This window comes from Oncorhynchus mykiss, chromosome 11, assembly GCF_057628025.1.
Source record: "Oncorhynchus mykiss isolate SJ-2025 chromosome 11, ASM5762802v1, whole genome shotgun sequence".
In the NCBI taxonomy this organism is placed as follows: domain Eukaryota; kingdom Metazoa; phylum Chordata; class Actinopteri; order Salmoniformes; family Salmonidae; genus Oncorhynchus; species Oncorhynchus mykiss.
Window position 1 is genome coordinate 7,488,388 of NC_143032.1, and position 18,780 is coordinate 7,507,167.

An 18,780-nucleotide genomic window follows, 5' to 3' on the forward strand; every position below is an offset into this window, starting at 1 on the left:
GGTAGGATAAGGGCTATAAATAGGCCATAGTGGCGAAATAATTACGATATAGCAATTAAACACTGGAGTGATAGATGTACAGAAGATGAGTGTGCAAATAGAGATACTGGGGTGCAAAGGAACAAAATAAAGAAAATAAATAACAGTATGGGGATGAGGTAGATGGATCGGCTATTTACAGATGGGCTATGTACAGGTGCAGTGATCTGTGAGCTGCTCTGACATCTGGTGCTTAAAGTTAGTGAGGGAGATATGAGTCTCCAGCTTCAGTGATTTTTGCAGTTCGTTCCAGTCATTGGCAGCAGAGAACTGAAAGGAAAGGCGGCCAAAGCAGGAATTGGCTTTGGGGGTGACCAGTGAAATATACCTGCTGGAGCGTGTGCTACAGGTGGGTGCTGCTATGGTGAAGTCAAGGATCGGTAGGATAGTCCGTTTAACGAGGGTATGTTTGGCAGCATGAGTGAAGGATGCCCTGTTGCGAAATAGGAAGCCAATTCTAGGTTTCATTATAGATTGGAGATGCTTAATGTGAGTCTGGAAGGAGAGTTTACAGTCTAGCCAGACACCTAGGTATTTGTAGTTGTCCACATACTCCAAGTCAGAACCGTCCAAGGTAGTGATGCTGGACGGGCGGGCAGATGTGGGCAGCGATCAGTTGAAAAACATGCATTTAGTTTTACCTGCATTTAAGAGCAGTTGGAGGCCTCGGAAGGAGAGTTGTGTGGCTTTGAAGCTCGTCTGGAGGTTAGTTAACATAGTCTCCAAAGAAGGGCCAGAAGTATACAGAATGGAGTCGTCTGCGTAGAGGTGGATCAGAGAATCACCCGCAGCAAGAGCGACATCATTGATATATACAGAGAAAAGAGTCGGCCCGAGAATTGAACCCTGTGGCACCCCAATAGAGACTGCCAGAAATCCGGACAGCAGGCCCTCCGATTTGACACACTGAACTCTGTCTGAGAAGTATTTGGTGAACCAGGCGAGGCAATCATTTGAGAAACCAAGGCTGTTGAGTCTGCTGGTAAAAATATGGTGATTGACAGAGTCGAAAGCCTTGGCCAGATCGATGAATACAACCCATATTATGTGAGCTAAACATAAACATTAAAAATGAAGTACCAATGTTAACAAAAAACACTTAAATACATGAATTTTGTCCTTGAAACATTTAAATTAAATGCTGTAGAATTCCATTCATTCTTATGGAGGACTGCGTTTCTGAGGAGGGACAATATGGCCGACAAATCCACTCATTGGCCAATGCACAACAGGACAGTCCAGGGTTTTTACACATTGTTGATGTGGAGAGCCCTCCCCCTGCCTGATGTGAAGAAGCATGCGCCGCCCTATTTGGTCAAATTGCTTGTCAATCAAGAGTGCTACCACGGTGACAGAGACAAAGTATCTGACTGTAAATGTGTAATATATTATTTCATCCGTTGTTCAGACAGATGAGAGAGCGAAATCAGATTAGACAGCCAGGTTACAAACAGTCAGTTGAGTTTAAAATATTGAAACATTGTTGCACGCTTCGACATCATTTAATTACACATGAAAGTAACAGTTTTCTCCTCTGAAATATCCATGAGGGATGCGGTCTTATTTTATCACTCCTAAAGCTGTGAAGTACTGCTACTTTTGTGGTCATATTGTAGCCAACGTCTACTACTAGTCTTCCAGCCTACTAGGGAAGTTGGGGTTGCTGTCGTTGTCTGTTTTGTTTTAAAGTGACAGGAAAGACGGCACGCTGTAAAACATTCAGCCCTGATCGAATCGACGCGATGATTCCTGAATGTCCCCGGAGCCGAGAGACAAGGAGCCGAACGCGGTGCCACTATGGCCAGGTAGCCGAACCAAACCAGAACTGTTTTGGGCTACTTTCCGAGATCAAAACTCTTATCAAGAATGAACCATTCACTGACCACTACACCATCATCCCGGGCAAAGAACTTGGCAGGTAACTAACGTTAATAAGTTCTTAGTAAATAACGTTACTGTAGATCTGATGCTGAGCATCTATCCAGCTTGTCTCTCTGGGAATTGTCTGAAGAACTTCTGAGCTACTGTGTCTGTCTGTTTCCATACTTCTGATAATACTGAAGATGTAGTGCAATTTTTTTTTTTGCCATTTCTTGAATAGTTGACATTCAAATATCCCCGTTTCTGGCTGTGGTAGTTAGATGTGCTAGCTACTAGCTATCTCTAGTTAGATGAGGTCTCCTTTCCTGCTGTCATTGTGTAGGTATTTGTCTGCACCGCAAGTTATTTGACATTATTTTATTTAACATTACGCCATGATATTCTGTCCAGCAGTTAAGGGTTTTGCAACATAGATTTTTGATTGTAGACATCCGTGTAAATTGGGGAATCCGTTGAAGGGACTTGCGTCAATGTCACCGCGCACTTGGAGACAAGCCATTCGTGCATTTAATGTTCACCCTTGAGTATAGGGTGCCAGCTGAAAAATCACGCCTCTCTTGTTTGAGAATGCTGGAGAAGGCTATGTATGGCAGGCTATAGCGGTGGGCTTGCATTTTCTCCACAGCAAGGTCACTCGAGGCGTCATATCTTTGCTGAGTGTTTGAACTGCAATGTGAGCTGATGTGTCTGATAAATTGTAAAAAAAAATATATATAAAAAATAAGCATCACTGAAGCACATGAGTTATTTTCTGTAAGGAAAAATGCAATTCAGTTTTCAGCCAGTCTTCACTAGGCCTTGTCTTGGGACAGATTCCTTTCCTTCCTAAATGCAGTTTACAAACACTTTGGCAATGGGCTGTATGTTATAATTTGCAGCAATGGGCTGTATGTTTCAAATTGCCTTTAGTTGCACCAGTGACTTAGCCTAAATGCAGCTCTCTCCATGTTATAAAGTATGATGAAGCACCTGGTAAATACTGCATAGCCGGCTGTATTGACTCTCAATTCAATGATGTCAAGGGAAATACTTCAAGACTATCTTGTCATTGGCACTTTCAAACTCCAAACTTCACCACTGAATAATGGCTTTAGTCCACTTCTTGGGAGCCAACTCTGTGGTTCTTTCTCTGCTTCACTGACAGAGAACAAATGGGGGATTCCAGTGTGGGTTTTTTTTAACGAGTGGAAATGTCTCAGCCTCCTCTTTCCACACAGCTCTCTTAACATGCTAGTTAAAGTCAGGGCATTGTGTCTTTTGCCCTGTGAGCATTGTAAAGAGCGCCACTTAGACTAGGCAATGCAAACACCACACTCAACCCTGTGAATGGCACCATGTTGACCCCAAGCAAAACCTACAGCAGGGTAATATATATATATATATACTTTGGAACAGATTTCCAATATTTATATATATTTTTTTTTTATTGTTTTACATAAAAGACTGTAAAAACTAATCAGCTCCATGTGATTTACATTTTGGAAATGTGTTCCAAAGTAATCCCACGCATAATAGAGAGATATATGTGATCTTGGTAAGCAAAGTTTGAAATTATTATGTTTTAGTCATATGTTATATCTGTTTGGGTTTCTTGTGGTCAATTTGCAGTCTACAAATGATTTGTAATTATGTTCCGGCCCCCTGACCATCTACTCAATAAAATGACAAAAAAAATAATCCCCATCGACTAGTTGATGATTCCTGACCTACGGTATATCTCCTCTGATTGGATTAAGCCGATAAGAAGTGCGTGAGTCCTGTTGGATGTCAAAGGCATTGTCCTTTTTATAGAAGGCATTTGAGCTATGCATGTCTGTCTGACGTTTTAAGCCATTTATTTCATAAGAGGGACATTCAGAATGTGACTTTGCATCACATGACCTGCCGTTGGGTCTGAGATTAGCCAAAGGCACTCACTTCAAAGTGTTTGACTAAGCCACATCCGAATCAGATCATCGTTCCCTCTGCCCAGTGACCAGCTGCTAGGGAAGTACCCATCTGGTGACTGGTCACAAGCATCCTCTGGCCAAAGCCCCACAATCTCTAGCTGATGTTTGTTGCTATGTACGTACTCACTGTTCATTAATTTATCATGGATCATCAAACTGTAGAAAAATAATTTTAAAATGTGAACTCTCTGTCTGTAGGATCATTTCTTCATGGTATCTGATTGGCTGCCTCTGCTATGTGTGTGTTTGTTTGGCAGAATACCATGGAAACTGCTATCTAAACTGAGACTGAAGCTTAGTGCCTGCCAATGGGAACAGGAGTTACATTTTGCCATAGGAGAACTTCATGGAACATTGGCTAGAGTATTTTTTTAGAAAAGGCCCACAAGGAATCACTGTTCTCAGGTCTCAGATGTAGCTGGAATTCACTTGAGTCCTGAAACCACCTCTGTTACTGTGACACTCAACATTTCACATTCAATTGAATTCGGCCGAGCCTACACACATGTCTAACGTGTTTGTATGGATTGATTACAAATAGATTTTTCCTCCATAAGGCATGGATGTCATGAAGTTAGCTGGAGATGCATGATGGCTAACAATCTACAGTGGTCATACTGTACCAACTGATATTATGACCATTAGTCCTTTACCACCTCGATGAGAAACATTCAATTACGATGTCTGGACGCCTGAATTGAGGCAGTAGTGCGAGCCGTGTGTAAATATCATGTGTTTTGTTTTGGTTGGCTTTGTATGCTTATTTCTGTAAATCATTGTGATTAATGAAGTTATCTGTCTGTAAAGCTGAAGTAAGCACTTGACTAATAAATTACACTACTAAGCTGTTTCATTTGGTTGGGTTGTTTGTAAGTACGCCAGCTGCCAGGAGATTATGAACCTCGTTATTTAGCCTGGAACTCAATTTGAGCTGTGTGTTCTACTGTGCTCGTGTCACCTGTGTGTTCTACTGTGCTCGTGTCACCTGTGTGTTCTACTGTGCTCGTGTCACCTGTGTGTTCGACTGTGCTCGTGTCACCTGTGTGTTCTACTGTGCTCGTGTCACCTGTGTGTTCGACTGTGCTCGTGTCACCTGTGTGTTCTACTGTGCTCGTGTCACCTGTGTGTTCTACTGTGCTCGTGTCACCTGTGTGTTCTACTGTGCTCGTGTCACCTGTGTGTTCGACTGTGCTCGTGTCACCTGTGTGTTCTACTGTGCTCGTGTCACCTGTGTGTTCTACTGTGCTCGTGTCACCTGTGTGTTCTACTGTGCTCGTGTCCCCTGTGTGTTCTACTGTGCTCGTGTCACCTGTGTGTTCTACTGTGCTCGTGTCACCTGTGTGTTCTACTGTGCTCGTGTCACCTGTGTGTTCTACTGTGCTCGTGTCACCTGTGTGTTCTACTGTGCTCGTGTCACCTGTGTGTTCTACTGTGCTCGTGTCACCTGTGTGTTCGACTGTGCTCGTGTCACCTGTGTGTTCGACTGTGTACGTGTCACCTGTGTGTTTTACTGTGCTCGTGTCCCCTGTGTGTTCTACTGTGCTCGTGTCCCCTGTGTTTTCTACTGTGCTCGTGTCCCCTGTGTGTTCTACTGTGCTCGTGTCCCCTGTGTGTTCGACTGTGCTCGTGTCACCTGTGTGTTCGACTGTGCTCGTGTCACCTGTGTGTTCTACTGTGCTCGTGTCACCTGTGTGTTCTACTGTGCTCGTGTCACCTGTGTGTTCTACTGTGCTCGTGTCACCTGTGTGTTCGACTGTGCTCGTGTCACCTGTGTTAGTCTTTTTTGTGTATTTTAAATAAAATGCGATTTTATTTGTCACATGCGCCGACTACAACGATGTAAAATTTATTGTGAAATTATTGCTTACAAGCCCTTCCAATGATGCAGAATAAAAATAAAATAATGAAAATAGTAGAACGAGGAACAAAATACAAAATAATTGAGCTCTATACAGGAAGTACCAGTACCAGATCAATGTGGAGCTATATACAGGAAGTACCAGTACCATATCAATGTGGAGCTATATACAGGAAGTACCAGTACCATATCAATGTGGAGCTATATACAGGGAGTACCAGTACCAGATCAATGTGGAGCTCTATACAGGAAGTACCAGTACCAGATCAATGTGGAGCTATATACAGGAAGTACCAGTACCAGATCAATGTGGAGCTATATACAGGGAGTACCAGTACCAGATCAATGTGGAGCTATATACAGGGAGTACCAGATCAATGTGGAGCTATATACTGGGAGTACCAGATCAATGTGGAGCTCTATACAGGGAGTACCAGATCAATGTGGAGCTATATACAGGGAGTACCAGATCAATGTGGAGCAATATACTGGGAGTACCAGATCAATGTGGAGCTATATACAGGGAGTACCAGTACCAGATCAATGTGGAGCTATATACAGGGAGTACCAGATCAATGTGGAGCTCTATACAGGGAGTACCAGTACCAGATCAATGTGGAGCTATATACAGGGAATACCAGATCAATGTGGAGCTATATACACGGAGTACCAGATCAATGTGGAGCTCTATACAGGAAGTACCAGTACCAGATCAATGTGGAGCTATATACAGGGAGTACCAGATCAATGTGGAGCTATATACAGGGAGTACCAGATCAATGTGGAGCTATATACAGGGAGTACCAGTACCAGATCAATGTGGAGCTATATACAGGGAGTACCAGATCAATGTTGTGCTATATACAGGGAGTACCAGTACCAGATCAATGTGGAGGTATATACAGGAAGTACCAGTACCAGATCAATGTGGAGCTATATACAGGGAGTACCAGTACCAGATCAATGTGGAGCTATATACAGGGAGCACCAGATCAATGTGGAGCTCTATACAGGGAGTACCAGATCAATGTGGAGCTATATACAGGGAGTACCAGTACCAGATCAATGTGGAGCTATATACAGGGAGTACCAGATCAATGTGGAGCTATATACAGGGAGTACCAGATCACTATGGAGCTATATACAGGGTGTACAAGTACCAGATCAATGTGGAGTGCATTCCGAAAGTATTCAGACCACCTTGAAGTCGAAGGAATTGTCTGTAGGGCTCAGAGACAAGATTGTGTCGAGGCACAGATCTGGGATAGGGTACAAAAAAATTCTGCAGCATTGAAGGTCCCCAAGAACACAGTGGCCTCCATCATTCTTAAATGAAAGAAGTGTGGAACCACCAAGACTCTTCCTAACTGAGTGATCGGGGGAGAAGGGCCTTGGTCAGGGAGGTGACCAATAACCTGTTGGTCACTCTGACAGAGCTCCAGAGTTCCTCTGTGGAGATGCGAGAACCTTCTTGAAGGACAACCATCTCTGCAACACTCCACCAATCAGGCAAAAGGCATTTTCTCAAGCAATAATTTTGCTACGACTGTCTGTAAGTGTTTTGAACAAGGAGCCTAATGGGAAGGATATGTAACCTGCAAACTGTCTGTTATTGGCAGAGAGATTTGATTATTTGTTATTCGTCTATTAATTAACCTATACCGCCAGGTGACATTGTCAGGCAGGCCAATACTCCACCGTGCAAAACGAGCTGAAATTTTAGGCGGTCTTTTCAAACAGCTCTTACACTAAAATGGTATTGTCATTTTCACAATTTCACACAGTATTATTCCAACCTCATGGTGTGGAAATATCCATAAAACACAGGAAAATCACGTTTTTGACTGCACTGCCCCTTTAAGACTCTTCAGGCCTAAATTCCAAAGAATTCACTAGATAAATGAGTAGTTTAAAGGCTATACTCGTAGTTTAGTTCGTCAACCACTCGTAGTTTAGTTCGTCACCAAATGTCAAGGAATTAGGTTGGTAACAGGGCTAAAAGCGTCAGTCTTGCTGTAGTCTAAATATTTTGAGCTTTTTAAGTATTATTATTATTGTTTCAGTTAAAAACAACTCTATCACATGCCTCAGGCAGCATACAGATGAAACCAAGATAACCCAGGATTACATAGAGAGAGATTAGAGCACGTTAACCCAGGATTAAGTAGAGAGAGGCTAGAGCACGTTAACCCAGGATTAAGTAGAGAGAGGCTAGAGCACGTTAACCCAGGATTAAGTAGAGAGAGGCTAGAGCACATTAACCCAGGATTAAGTAGAGAGAGGCTAGAGCACGTTAACCCAGGATTAAGTAGAGAGAGGCTAGAGCACGTTAACCCAGGATTAAGTAGAGAGAGGCTAGAGCACATTAACCCAGGATTAAGTAGAGAGAGGCTAGAGCACGTTAACCCAGGATTAAGTAGAGAGAGGCTAGAGCACGTTAACCCAGGATTAAGTAGAGAGAGGCTAGAGCACGTTAACCCAGGATTAAGTAGAGAGAGGCTAGAGCACGTTAACCCAGGATTACGTAGAGAGAGGCTAGAGCACGTTAACCCAGGATTAAGTAGAGAGAGGCTAGAGCACGTTAACCCAGGATTACATAGAGAGAGGCTAGAGCACGTTAACCCAGGATTAAATAGAGCGAGGCTAGAGCACGTTCTACTGCTCTCTGGTGAAATCCATCACATTTATTTCCACTTTGCTTCATCTCTTTTGGATCTTGCCAGACTTGCTCTAATAAATTAAACTAGGTTTACGTCTTCAAACAATAGCCTTATGGGATATTCAGTTCTTCAAGTAGTTTCGTCTCTATGCCAAAATTAAAGCCTGTTCATATTGCTAAGGGCTGTATGACTGAAAGTAGTGCTAAAACTCTTCAAATAATCCTGTCATATCACCATTGAATGTTTTGAAGAAAAGTTGTGATGTTTTCCCCATAACATTCCAGTGGTCAGTGGATCTTTCAGTGTCTCGTCAGGGGAGGAAAAAAAAGCTCTGTCATCATGGATTAATAAGAGAGTGTGACGTTTTAGAATTGCTCTTTCCCCGAAGGGTTAGACTGCAGTTACAGCAGGCTGTGGGCAGGTGGTACGCGCCCTCCCATACTCCCCCAGCATCTAAAACATCAAGTCATCTGCACACACACACACACTCCTTGGGATAGCTCACGTCGTCGTGTGTGTGTGTGTGTGTGTGTGTGTGCGCGCCTGCCTGTCAGTGTGGTCCCGGTCCCAAACCCCCTTTACTAACCCCTATCATGTTTTGACCAAAACCTCCCCCTCTGTTTCTCACAGAAGGAACCTATGTGTCTTGACAGTCAGGCAGGATACCATGACATCATCGCCCAAGCTTTTCATGTTGTTTGAGTCTCGCGGCAGGGCCGGAGGCAACATTTGCTGAGCGCCGTGGAAACAGCCAACCGCGGAGAAATGAGGGGGGAGGACATGTGAAAGCCAAGTTGGTTATTGAACCCCATCCACGAGATCCCTCTGTACTCTCTTGTCTCAAGAGATGATGGGCAGGGCAGGGAGGGGTGTATGTCACTCTCTATTCTTCCTCCCTTCAAAGCAATTTAATGACGTTGATTTAACTTTCTGTCCTTCTACAGCTGTTACACGCCTCAGCAAGAAATCTCTCATTTCTGTCATCAACTGGGCCTAATCCGTTTTCTGTTGATTATTAACGCATGCCGTTGAGACCCTGTAGGATTAAAACGGTGCTACATGCTATGGTGTTACCTTTCTCCCTCAGCAAATTCAATTTGTCATGCCCTTTCACATGTACTGAGCCTGTGCCGAGAGAGAGAAATCCAGGCGAGGAAGTCTAACACGAGTATGGAAATTGTTCATCTCCACATAGGCGTGGCGAGTGAACCGCGTCTTTTATTGTGGCCGATTAACCACCATGTAACGGATCCTGAGCCGCACTGAAAAGACACGGTGGGATTTAGAAACGGACATCCCCAGGGGAGGGCGTCGAGGCAGCCCAGGGGAGGGCGTCGAGGAAGCCCAGGGGAGGGCGTCGAGGCAGCCCAGGGGAGGGCGTCGAGGCAGCCCAGGGGAGGGCGTCGAGGCAGCCCAGGGGAGGGCGTCGAGGCAGCCCAGGGGAGGGCGTCGAGGCAGCCCAGGGGAGGGCGTCGAGGCAGCCCAGGGAAGGGCGTCGAGGCAGCCCAGGGGAGGGCGTCGAGGCAGCCCAGGGGAGGGCGTCGAGGCAGCCCAGGGAAGGGCGTCGAGGCAGCCCAGGGGAGGGCGACGAGGCAGCCCAGGGGAGGGCGTCGAGGCAGCCCAGGGGAGGGCGTCGAGGCAGCCCAGGGGAGGGCGTCGAGGCAGCCCAGGGGAGGGCGACGAGGCAGCCCAGGGGAGGGCGACGAGGCAGCCCAGGGGAGGGCATCGAGGCAGCCCAGGGGAGGCCGACGAGGCAGCCCAGGGGAGGCCGACGAGGCAGCCCAGGGGAGGGCGATGAGGTAATGACCTTTCCCAAGGTATTCAGAAAATGTCCCTCTCTGTGCCCAAAGAACAAATGAATAGGCAACCCCTGTCTTCCTCTCTCTCTGTCCCACTCCTCTACACACAGGGGGTCACATAATGTCAGAGTTCATTAGACACGGAGTAAACAGGCCTCTGGTTTCAGTCCTGGCGTTGGTACAGAGCTCAAAGGCCCTTTTCTTAGTGAGGAAAATGAGCAGTCAGTAGGAGCTCTTTGCCCTGCCTTGCTGTTTGTTCTAAAGGTGATGAGGCCATTGCAGCCATTGCCTCATTTACTCCCAGGTTCACTCTCCGTGTGCCCGTTGATGATTAACGGAGCTCTTTGAGAAGATGGCCGCACCTACTCAGGACACTCGGGTGACACTGCAAACCTGTCAAAACAACACTAGAAGAAAAGTAGTTGATGACCGGGCTGCCAAAACAGTGACAGACGCAGGGAGCAGGCCGACAAACGCGGTAACCTCCCTTCTATGTGACTCTCCCCTCATACTGGCAGTGTGAAAGATTAGGATTTCAGCAACAGCCCCCCCCCCCCCCCCCCCATGTAAAGTGGTTGTGTTTGTAGTGAGTCTAGTGACCTATTGCCAAAACATACTTAAAACGCATTAAAAACATGGGCATTTGCTCCTATGGGCAACTGCTGGGGAAAGCAATTCTGCTGCCAGGACAGATCCCCAGGCTGAAAGCCCCCTCTCTCTCTCTCTCTCTGACATCTGAGGACACTGCTATAAGTGGCAGGTAGCCTAGCGGTTAAGAACGTTGGGCTGTTAACCTGAAAGGTAGCTGGCTCGAATACCCGAACTGACTTGGTAGAAAAATCCCAGTTGTAAATGAGAACTTGTTCTGAACTGGCCTAAAGGTGAATAAAGGTGACATAAAAATAGACAAATAAAAAAAACTCTAGTCTGCTCTTGTAAGTTGGTCTGGATAAAAGCATCTGCTGAATGACTATAATGTAGTCTGGCTTTTGGTATCCTGTCAACTCTCCTGTCAGCTGGAGACCTTGTCTGCATTCTATAGAACCTGCACTGTGATGGCAGCGTTTTTCACGCTATAGACTGACCACGAGATAGCCGAACACAAGGTTTTTACCGTATGCTCAGTAACTTGAGAGTTTGACACCTACCGGTTAGATGATCGGGCCGCTCCATCAGTCTATGGCTAACATAGCAACAACTTTAATGCCATGATGATACAGGTGGTAAGAGTCCTAAGAGTACTGGCCCCACTTTCTTAAGCATCGGTCTGTCAGAGCCAGATTTACAGACACCTGATGACCTCATCACTCTACCCATACCCACTGTGTGCAACTCTTCAATATTGGACCAATCATCTATGTAGAGGACATTTCTAAGGGGCCGATCCTGCCGATCCTCTAATTCAATAAAGTTAAGCTCTGTCAAAGACTTTGTCTCAAGCCCCCCCCACCATAGTTTGGTGGAGAGATGTTATATTCCTAGAATTGCCACTCTTTTAACCTGGACGTTAACCTACATACTTACATTGAGGTGACTTTCCCCACTCAAGGGCTACCGTGTGGAATATTTTCAAAATAGAAGGAGAGCAGCTATTCAGCTGTTGGCAAAACCTTATTATATTCATCTTGTTTTCTGCTTGGACGCCTGCCACTGCAAAAAAATATGTATGGAAGTAAAGATGTCCATTTAATTTAAATAAAAGGTGTGATGAATTATTTATTTTTTTAAATGGATCTTTAGCCCAAATGGTCCAAACGTGCAGTTTTACAGTTTTGGTCAAAAATAACATAACCTTACTTCCGCTTGATCAATCAAATTTATTTTTTCAATCAAATTTATTTTATATAGCCCTTCGTACATCAGCTGATATCTCAAAGTGCTGTACAGAAACCCAGCCTAAAACCCCAAACAGCAAGCAATGCAGGTGAAGAAGCACGGTGGCTAGGAAAAACTCCCTAGAAAGGCCAAAACCTAGGAAGAAACCTAGAGAGGAACCAGGCTATGTGGGGTGGCCAGTCCTCTTCTGGCTGTGCCGGGTGGAGATTATAACAGAACATGGCCAAGATGTTCAAATGTTCATAAATGATCAGCATGGTCGAATAATAATAAGGCAGAACAGTTGAAACTGGAGCAGCAGCACAGCCAGGTGGACTGGGGACAGCAAGGAGTCATCATGTCAGGTAGTCCTGGGGCATGGTCCTAGGGCTCAGGTCCTCCGAGAGAGAGAAAGAGAGAAGGAGAGAATTAGAGAACGCACACTTAGATTCACACAGGACACCGAATAGGACAGGAGAAGTACTCCAGATATAACAAACTGACCCTAGCCCCCCGACACATAAACTACTGCAGCATAAATACTGGAGGCTGAGACAGGAGGGGTCAGGAGACACTGTGGCCCCCTCCGAGGACACCCCCGGACAGGGCCAAACAGGAAGGATATAACCCCACCCACTTTGCCAAAGCACAGCCCCCACACCACTAGAGGGATATCTTCAACCACCAACTTACCATCCTGAGACAAGGCTGAGTATAGCCCACAAAGACCTCCGCCACGGCACAACTTAAGGGGGGGGGGGGGGGCGCCAACCCAGACAGGATGACCACATCAGTGACTCAACCCACTCAGGTGACGCACCTCCTCCAGGGACGGCATGAGAGAGCCCCAGTAAAGCCAGTGACTCAGCCCCTGTAATAGGGTTAGAGGCAGAGAATCCCAGTGGAAAGAGGGGAACCGGCCAGGCAGAGACAGCAAGGGTGGTTCGTTGCTCCAGAGCCTTTCCGTTCACCCTCCCACTCCTGGGCCAGACTACACTCAATCATATGACCCACTGAAGAGATGAGTCTTCAGTAGAGACTTAAAGGTTGAGACAGAGTTTGCGTCTCTGACATGGGTAGGCAGACCGTTCCATAAAAATGGAGCTCTATAGGAGAAAGCCCTGCCTCCAGCTGTTTGCTTAAAAATTCTAGGGACAATTAGGAGGCCTGCGTCTTGTGACCGTAGCGTACGTGTAGGTATGTACGGCAGGACCAAATCAGAGAGATAGATAGGAGCAAGCCCATGTAATGCTTTGTAGGTTAGCAGTAAAACCTTGAAATCAGCCCTTGCTTTGACAGGAAGCCAGTGTAGAGAGGCTAGCACTGGAGTAATATGATCAAATTTTTTGGTTCTAGTCAGGATTCTAGCAGCCGTATTTAGCACTAACTGAAGTTTATTTAGTGCTTTATCCGGGTAGCCGGAAAGTAGAGCATTGCAGTAGTCTAACCTGGAAGTGACAAAAGCATGGATTAATTTTTCTGCATCATTTTTGGACAGAAAGTTCCTGATTTTTGCAATGTTACGTAGATGGAAAAAAGCTGTCCTTGAAATGGTCTTGATATGTTCTTCAAAAGAGAGATCAGGGTCCAGAGTAACGCCGAGGTCCTTCACAGTTTTATTTGAGACGACTGTACAACCATTAAGATTAATTGTCAGATTCAACAGAAGATCTCTTTGTTTCTTGGGACCTAGAACAAGCATCTCTGTTTTGTCCGAGTTTAAAAGTAGAAAGTTTGCAGCCATCCACTTCCTTATGTCTGAAACACATTCTTCTAGCAAGGGCAATTTTGGGGCTTCACCATGTTTAATTGAAATGTACAGCTGTGTGTCATCCGCATAGCAGTGAAAGTTAACATTATGTTTTCGAATAACATCCCCAAGAGGTAAAATATATAGTGAAAACAATAGTGGTCCTAAAACGGAACCTTGAGGAACACCGAAATTTACAGTTGATTTGTCAGAGGACAGACCATTCACAGAGACAAACTGATATCTTTCCGACAGATAAGATCTAAACCAGGCCAGAACTTGTCCGTGTAGACCAATTTGGGTTTCCAATCTCTCCAAAAGAATGTGGTGATCGATGGTATCAAAAGCAGCACTAAGGTCTAGGAGCACGAGGACAGATGCAGAGCCTCGGTCCGATGCCATTAAAATGTCATTTACCACCTTCACAAGTGCCGTCTCAGTGCTATGATGGGGTCTAAAACCAGACTGAAGCATTTCGTATACATTGTTTGTCTTCAGGAAGGCAGTGAGTTGTTGCGCAACAGCCTTTTCTAAAATTTTTGAGAGGAATGGAAGATTCGATATAGGCCGATAGTTTTTTATATTTTCTGGGTCAAGGTTTGGCTTTTTCAAGAGAGGCTTTATTACTGCCACTTTTAGTGAGTTTGGTACACATCCGGTGGATAGAGAGCCGTTTATTATGTTCAACATAGGAGGGCCAAGCACAGGAAGCAGCTCTTTCAGTAGTTTAGTTGGAATAGGGTCCAGTATGCAGCTTGAAGGTTTAGAGGCCATGATTATTTTCATCATTGTGTCAAGAGATATAGTACTAAAACACTTGAGTGTCTCTCTTGATCCTAGGTCCTGGCAGAGTTGTGCAGACTCAGGACAACTGAGCTTTGAAGGAATACGCAGATTTAAGGAAGAGTCCGTAATTTGCTTTCTAATAATCATAATCTTTTCCTCAAAGAAGTTCATGAATTTATCACTGCTAAAGTGAAAGTCATCCTCTCTTGGGGAATGCTGCTTTTTAGTTAGCTTTGCGACAGTATCAAAAAGGAATTTCGGATTGTTCTTATTTTCCTCAATTAAGTTAGAAAAATAGGATGATCGAGCAGCAGTAAGGGCTCTTCGGTACTGCACAGTACTGTCTTTCCAAGCTAGTCGGAAGACTTCCAGTTTGGTGTGGCGCCATTTCCGTTCCAATTTTCTGGAAGCTTGCTTCAGAGCTCGGGTATTTTCTGTGTACCAGGGAGCTAGTTTCTTATGAGAAATGTTTTTAGTTTTTAGGGGTGCAACTGCATCTAGGGTATTGCGCAAGGTTAAGTTGAGTTCCTCAGTTAGGTGGTTAACTGATTTTTGTCCTCTGGCGTCCTTGGGTAGGCAGAAGGAGTCTGGAAGGACATCAAGGAATCTTTGTGTTGTCTGTGAATTTATAGCACGACTTTTGATGATCCTTGGTTGGGGTCTGAGCAGATTATTTGTTGCAATTGCAAACGTAATAAAATGGTGGTCCGATAGTCCAGGATTATGAGGAAAAACATTAAGATCCACAACATTTATTCCATGGGACAAAACTAGGTCCAGCGTATGACTGTGACAGTGAGTGGGTCCAGAGACATGTTGGACAAAACCCACTGAGTCGATGATGGCTCCGAAAGCCTTTTGGAGTGGGTCTGTGGACTTTTCCATGTGAATATTAAAGTCACCAAAGATTAGAATATTATCCGCTATGACTACAAGGTCCGATAGGAATTCAGGGAACTCAGTGAGGAACGCTGTATATGGCCCAGGAGGCCTGTAAACAGTAGCTATAAAAAGTGATTGAGTAGGCTGCATAGATTTCATGACTAGAAGTTCAAAAGACGAAAACGTCATTTTTTTTTTTGTAAATTGAAATTTGCTATCGTAAATGTTAGCAACACCTCCGCCTTTGCGGGATGCACGGGGGATATGGTCACTAGTGTAGCCAGGAGGTGAGGCCTCATTTAACACAGTAAATTCATCAGGCTTAAGCCATGTTTCAGTCAGGCCAATCACATCAAGATTATGATCAGTGATTAGTTCATTGACTATAATTGCCTTTGAAGTAAGGGATCTAACATTAAGTAGCCCTATTTTGAGATGTGAGGTATCATGATCTCTTTCAATAATGACAGGAATGGAGGTGGTTCTTTATCCTAGTGAGATTGCTAAGGCGAACACCGCCATGTTTAGTTTTGCCCAACCTAGGTCGAGGCACAGACACGGTCTCAATGGTGATAGCTGAGCTGACTACACTGACTGTGCTAGTGGCAGACTCCACTATGCTGGCAGGCTGGCTAACAGCCTGCTGCCTGGCCTGCACCCTATTTCATTGTGGAGCTAGAGGAGTTAGAGCCCTGTCTATGTTGGTAGATAAAATGAGAGCACCCCTCCAGCTAGGATGGAGTCCGTCACTCCTCAGCAGGTCAGGCTTGGTCCTGTTTGTGGGTGAGTCCCAGAAAGAGGGCCAATTATCTACAAATTCTATCTTTTGGGAGGGGCAGAAAACAGTTTTCAACCAGCGATTGAGTTGTGAGACTCTGCTGTAGAGCTCATCACTCCCCCTAACTGGGAGGGGGCCAGAGACAATTACTCGATGCCGACACATCTTTCTAGCTGATTTACACGCAGAAGCTATGTTGCGCTTGGTGATCTCTGACTGTTTCATCCTAACATCGTTGGTGCCGACGTGGATAACAATATCTCTATACTCTCTACACTCGCCAGTTTTAGCTTTAGCTAAGTGGACTTGATGAAGTCCACTGGTTTAGGGCCACAGCCATCTGTTCTGAATCGACCGTTCCTGGGGTCACAGTCAATGTGACTGTGATCCAGCAGTCACCCGCTCTCTGTGTACACATGACAGCCATCTCTTTCAGGGTGTTGTCCGTGTGAGGCCAGCGGCTTTTGGAAATGTGCTGACATGGCTACAGAAAAGGCTGTGGTCTGTTTTTTAAAAGTTTCTCCATGTACACAAGCCTTAAATCAAAAGGATTATGTGTGCCTGCTGAACTTGGAACATTTTGGTATAGTGTGCACTACTTGCATTGAGGGTACAGTCTGAGTTTTCTCCTCAGTAGCGTGCAGATAGTGGCCCAGCTATACGCAATATAAATAGGCTAGTTGTCTCTCCCCTGGAGCGAGCCTTAGAGCACCCCGTGTCCAGCACCCCGTGTCCAGCACCCCGTGTCCAGTACTGTAAACATAGCACAGATTCATGGCCGACTTGATGAATGTCACACAGCATTGGATCGGAATCATCTGAAACGTTTTGGTATCAAAGCCTCATGACCTCCCAGTGGGTGAGAGTCCGGGCGGGACGAGGATGCAGTGGTGGGCGGGGCGTTGGATAGGCTAGGGCTGGGCGTTGGTTAGGCAGGGCGGGGTGTTGGTTAGGCTAGGGCTGGGCCGCTGGTTAGGCTAGGGCTGGGCGTTGGATAGGCAGGGCGGGGCGTTGGATAGGCTAGGGCTGGGCCGCTGGTTAGGCTAGGGCTGGGCCGCACCACTGCCACCACGCAAACCTCATCTAGGGCAGGGTTTATTTCTTTACATAAGACAATTAGGTGATACCTGCCTCTATACTAGGACTGGGAATTACCAGGGATCTCACCATACCATAGTATCACCATACCATATTATCACCATACCATATTATCACAATACTGAGAGACCTCACCATACCATATTATCACCATACTGAGAGACCTCACCATACCATATTATCACCATATTGAGGGACCCCACCATTCCATATCATCACCATACTGAGAGACCTCACATACCATATTATCACCATACCATATTATCACCATACTGAAACACCTCACCATACCATATTATCACCATACTGAGAGACCTCACCATACCATATTATCACCATACCATATTATCACCATACTGAGAGACCTCACCATACCATATTATCACCATACCATATTATCACCATACCATATTATCACCATACTGAGAGACCTCACCATACCATATTATCACCATACCATATTATCACCATACCATATTATCACCATACTGAGGGACCTCACCATACCATATTATCACCATACTGAGGGACCTCACCATACCATATTATCACCATACTGAGGGACCTCACCATACCATATTATCACCATACTGAGGGACCATACCATATTATCACCATACCATATTATCACCATACTGAGAGACCTCACCATACCATATTATCACCATACTGAGAGACCTCACCATACCATATTATCACCATACCATATTATCACCATACTGAGGGACCTCACCATACCATATTATCACCATATTGAGGGACCATACCATATTATCACCATACTGAGGGACCTCATCATACAATATTATCACCATACTGAGGGACCATACCATATTATCACCATACTGAGAGACCTCACCATACCATATTATCACCATATTGAGGGACCTCACCATACCATATTATCACCATACCATATTATTACCATACTGAGGAGCCTCACCATACCATACTGAGAGACCTCACCATACCATATTATCACCATATTGAGGGACCTCACGATACCATATTATCACCATACCATATGGCGGGATCTCACCATACCATATTATCACCATACTGAGGGACCATACCATATTATCACCATACTGAGAGACCTCACCATACCATATTATCACCATATTGAGGGACCTCACCATACCATATTATCACCATACCATATTATCACCATACCATATGGCGGGATCTCACAATACCATATTATTACCATACTGAGGGACTTTACTATATTTAGGTGCGGATAAGTATTGCGATTCGATGCTGAGATGTTATTGTGATTTGATGTTCCAAGCATAATGCTCACAATATGTCTGCTACAGAGGGACAAGAGAGAGCCATGATAACTAGTTTTGATCATTCATAGAAAAGTGCTGAAAACCAATTGCAATATTGTCAAAACGATGCGATTACGATATGTCACTGTGTTATTCAGGTGTTAAGAAGCCTTGCGGCAGCAGGGACTTGGTTAGTGTATCAGTCGTGGAG

At 45.1% G+C, this 18,780-nt stretch overlaps 1 protein-coding gene across 2 annotated transcripts in view; it reads left to right on the top strand.

Annotated features, from left to right (window-relative positions):
- The first annotated feature begins 1,295 nt into the window (after nucleotides 1-1,295).
- The window catches only part of LOC110535202 (serine/threonine-protein kinase 17A), a 60,138-nt gene continuing 42,653 nt past the window's right edge, over nucleotides 1,296-18,780 (top strand). The window contains exon 1 of one of the 2 annotated variants that reach the window (XM_036934748.2): nucleotides 1,296-1,957. In XM_036934748.2, coding sequence (XP_036790643.1) covers nucleotides 1,782-1,957 — 176 coding nt within the window. In that variant the 5' untranslated portion in view covers nucleotides 1,296-1,781. The remainder of the gene's footprint in view (nucleotides 1,958-18,780) is intronic. The other variant, XM_036934749.2, reaches the window with a different exon arrangement.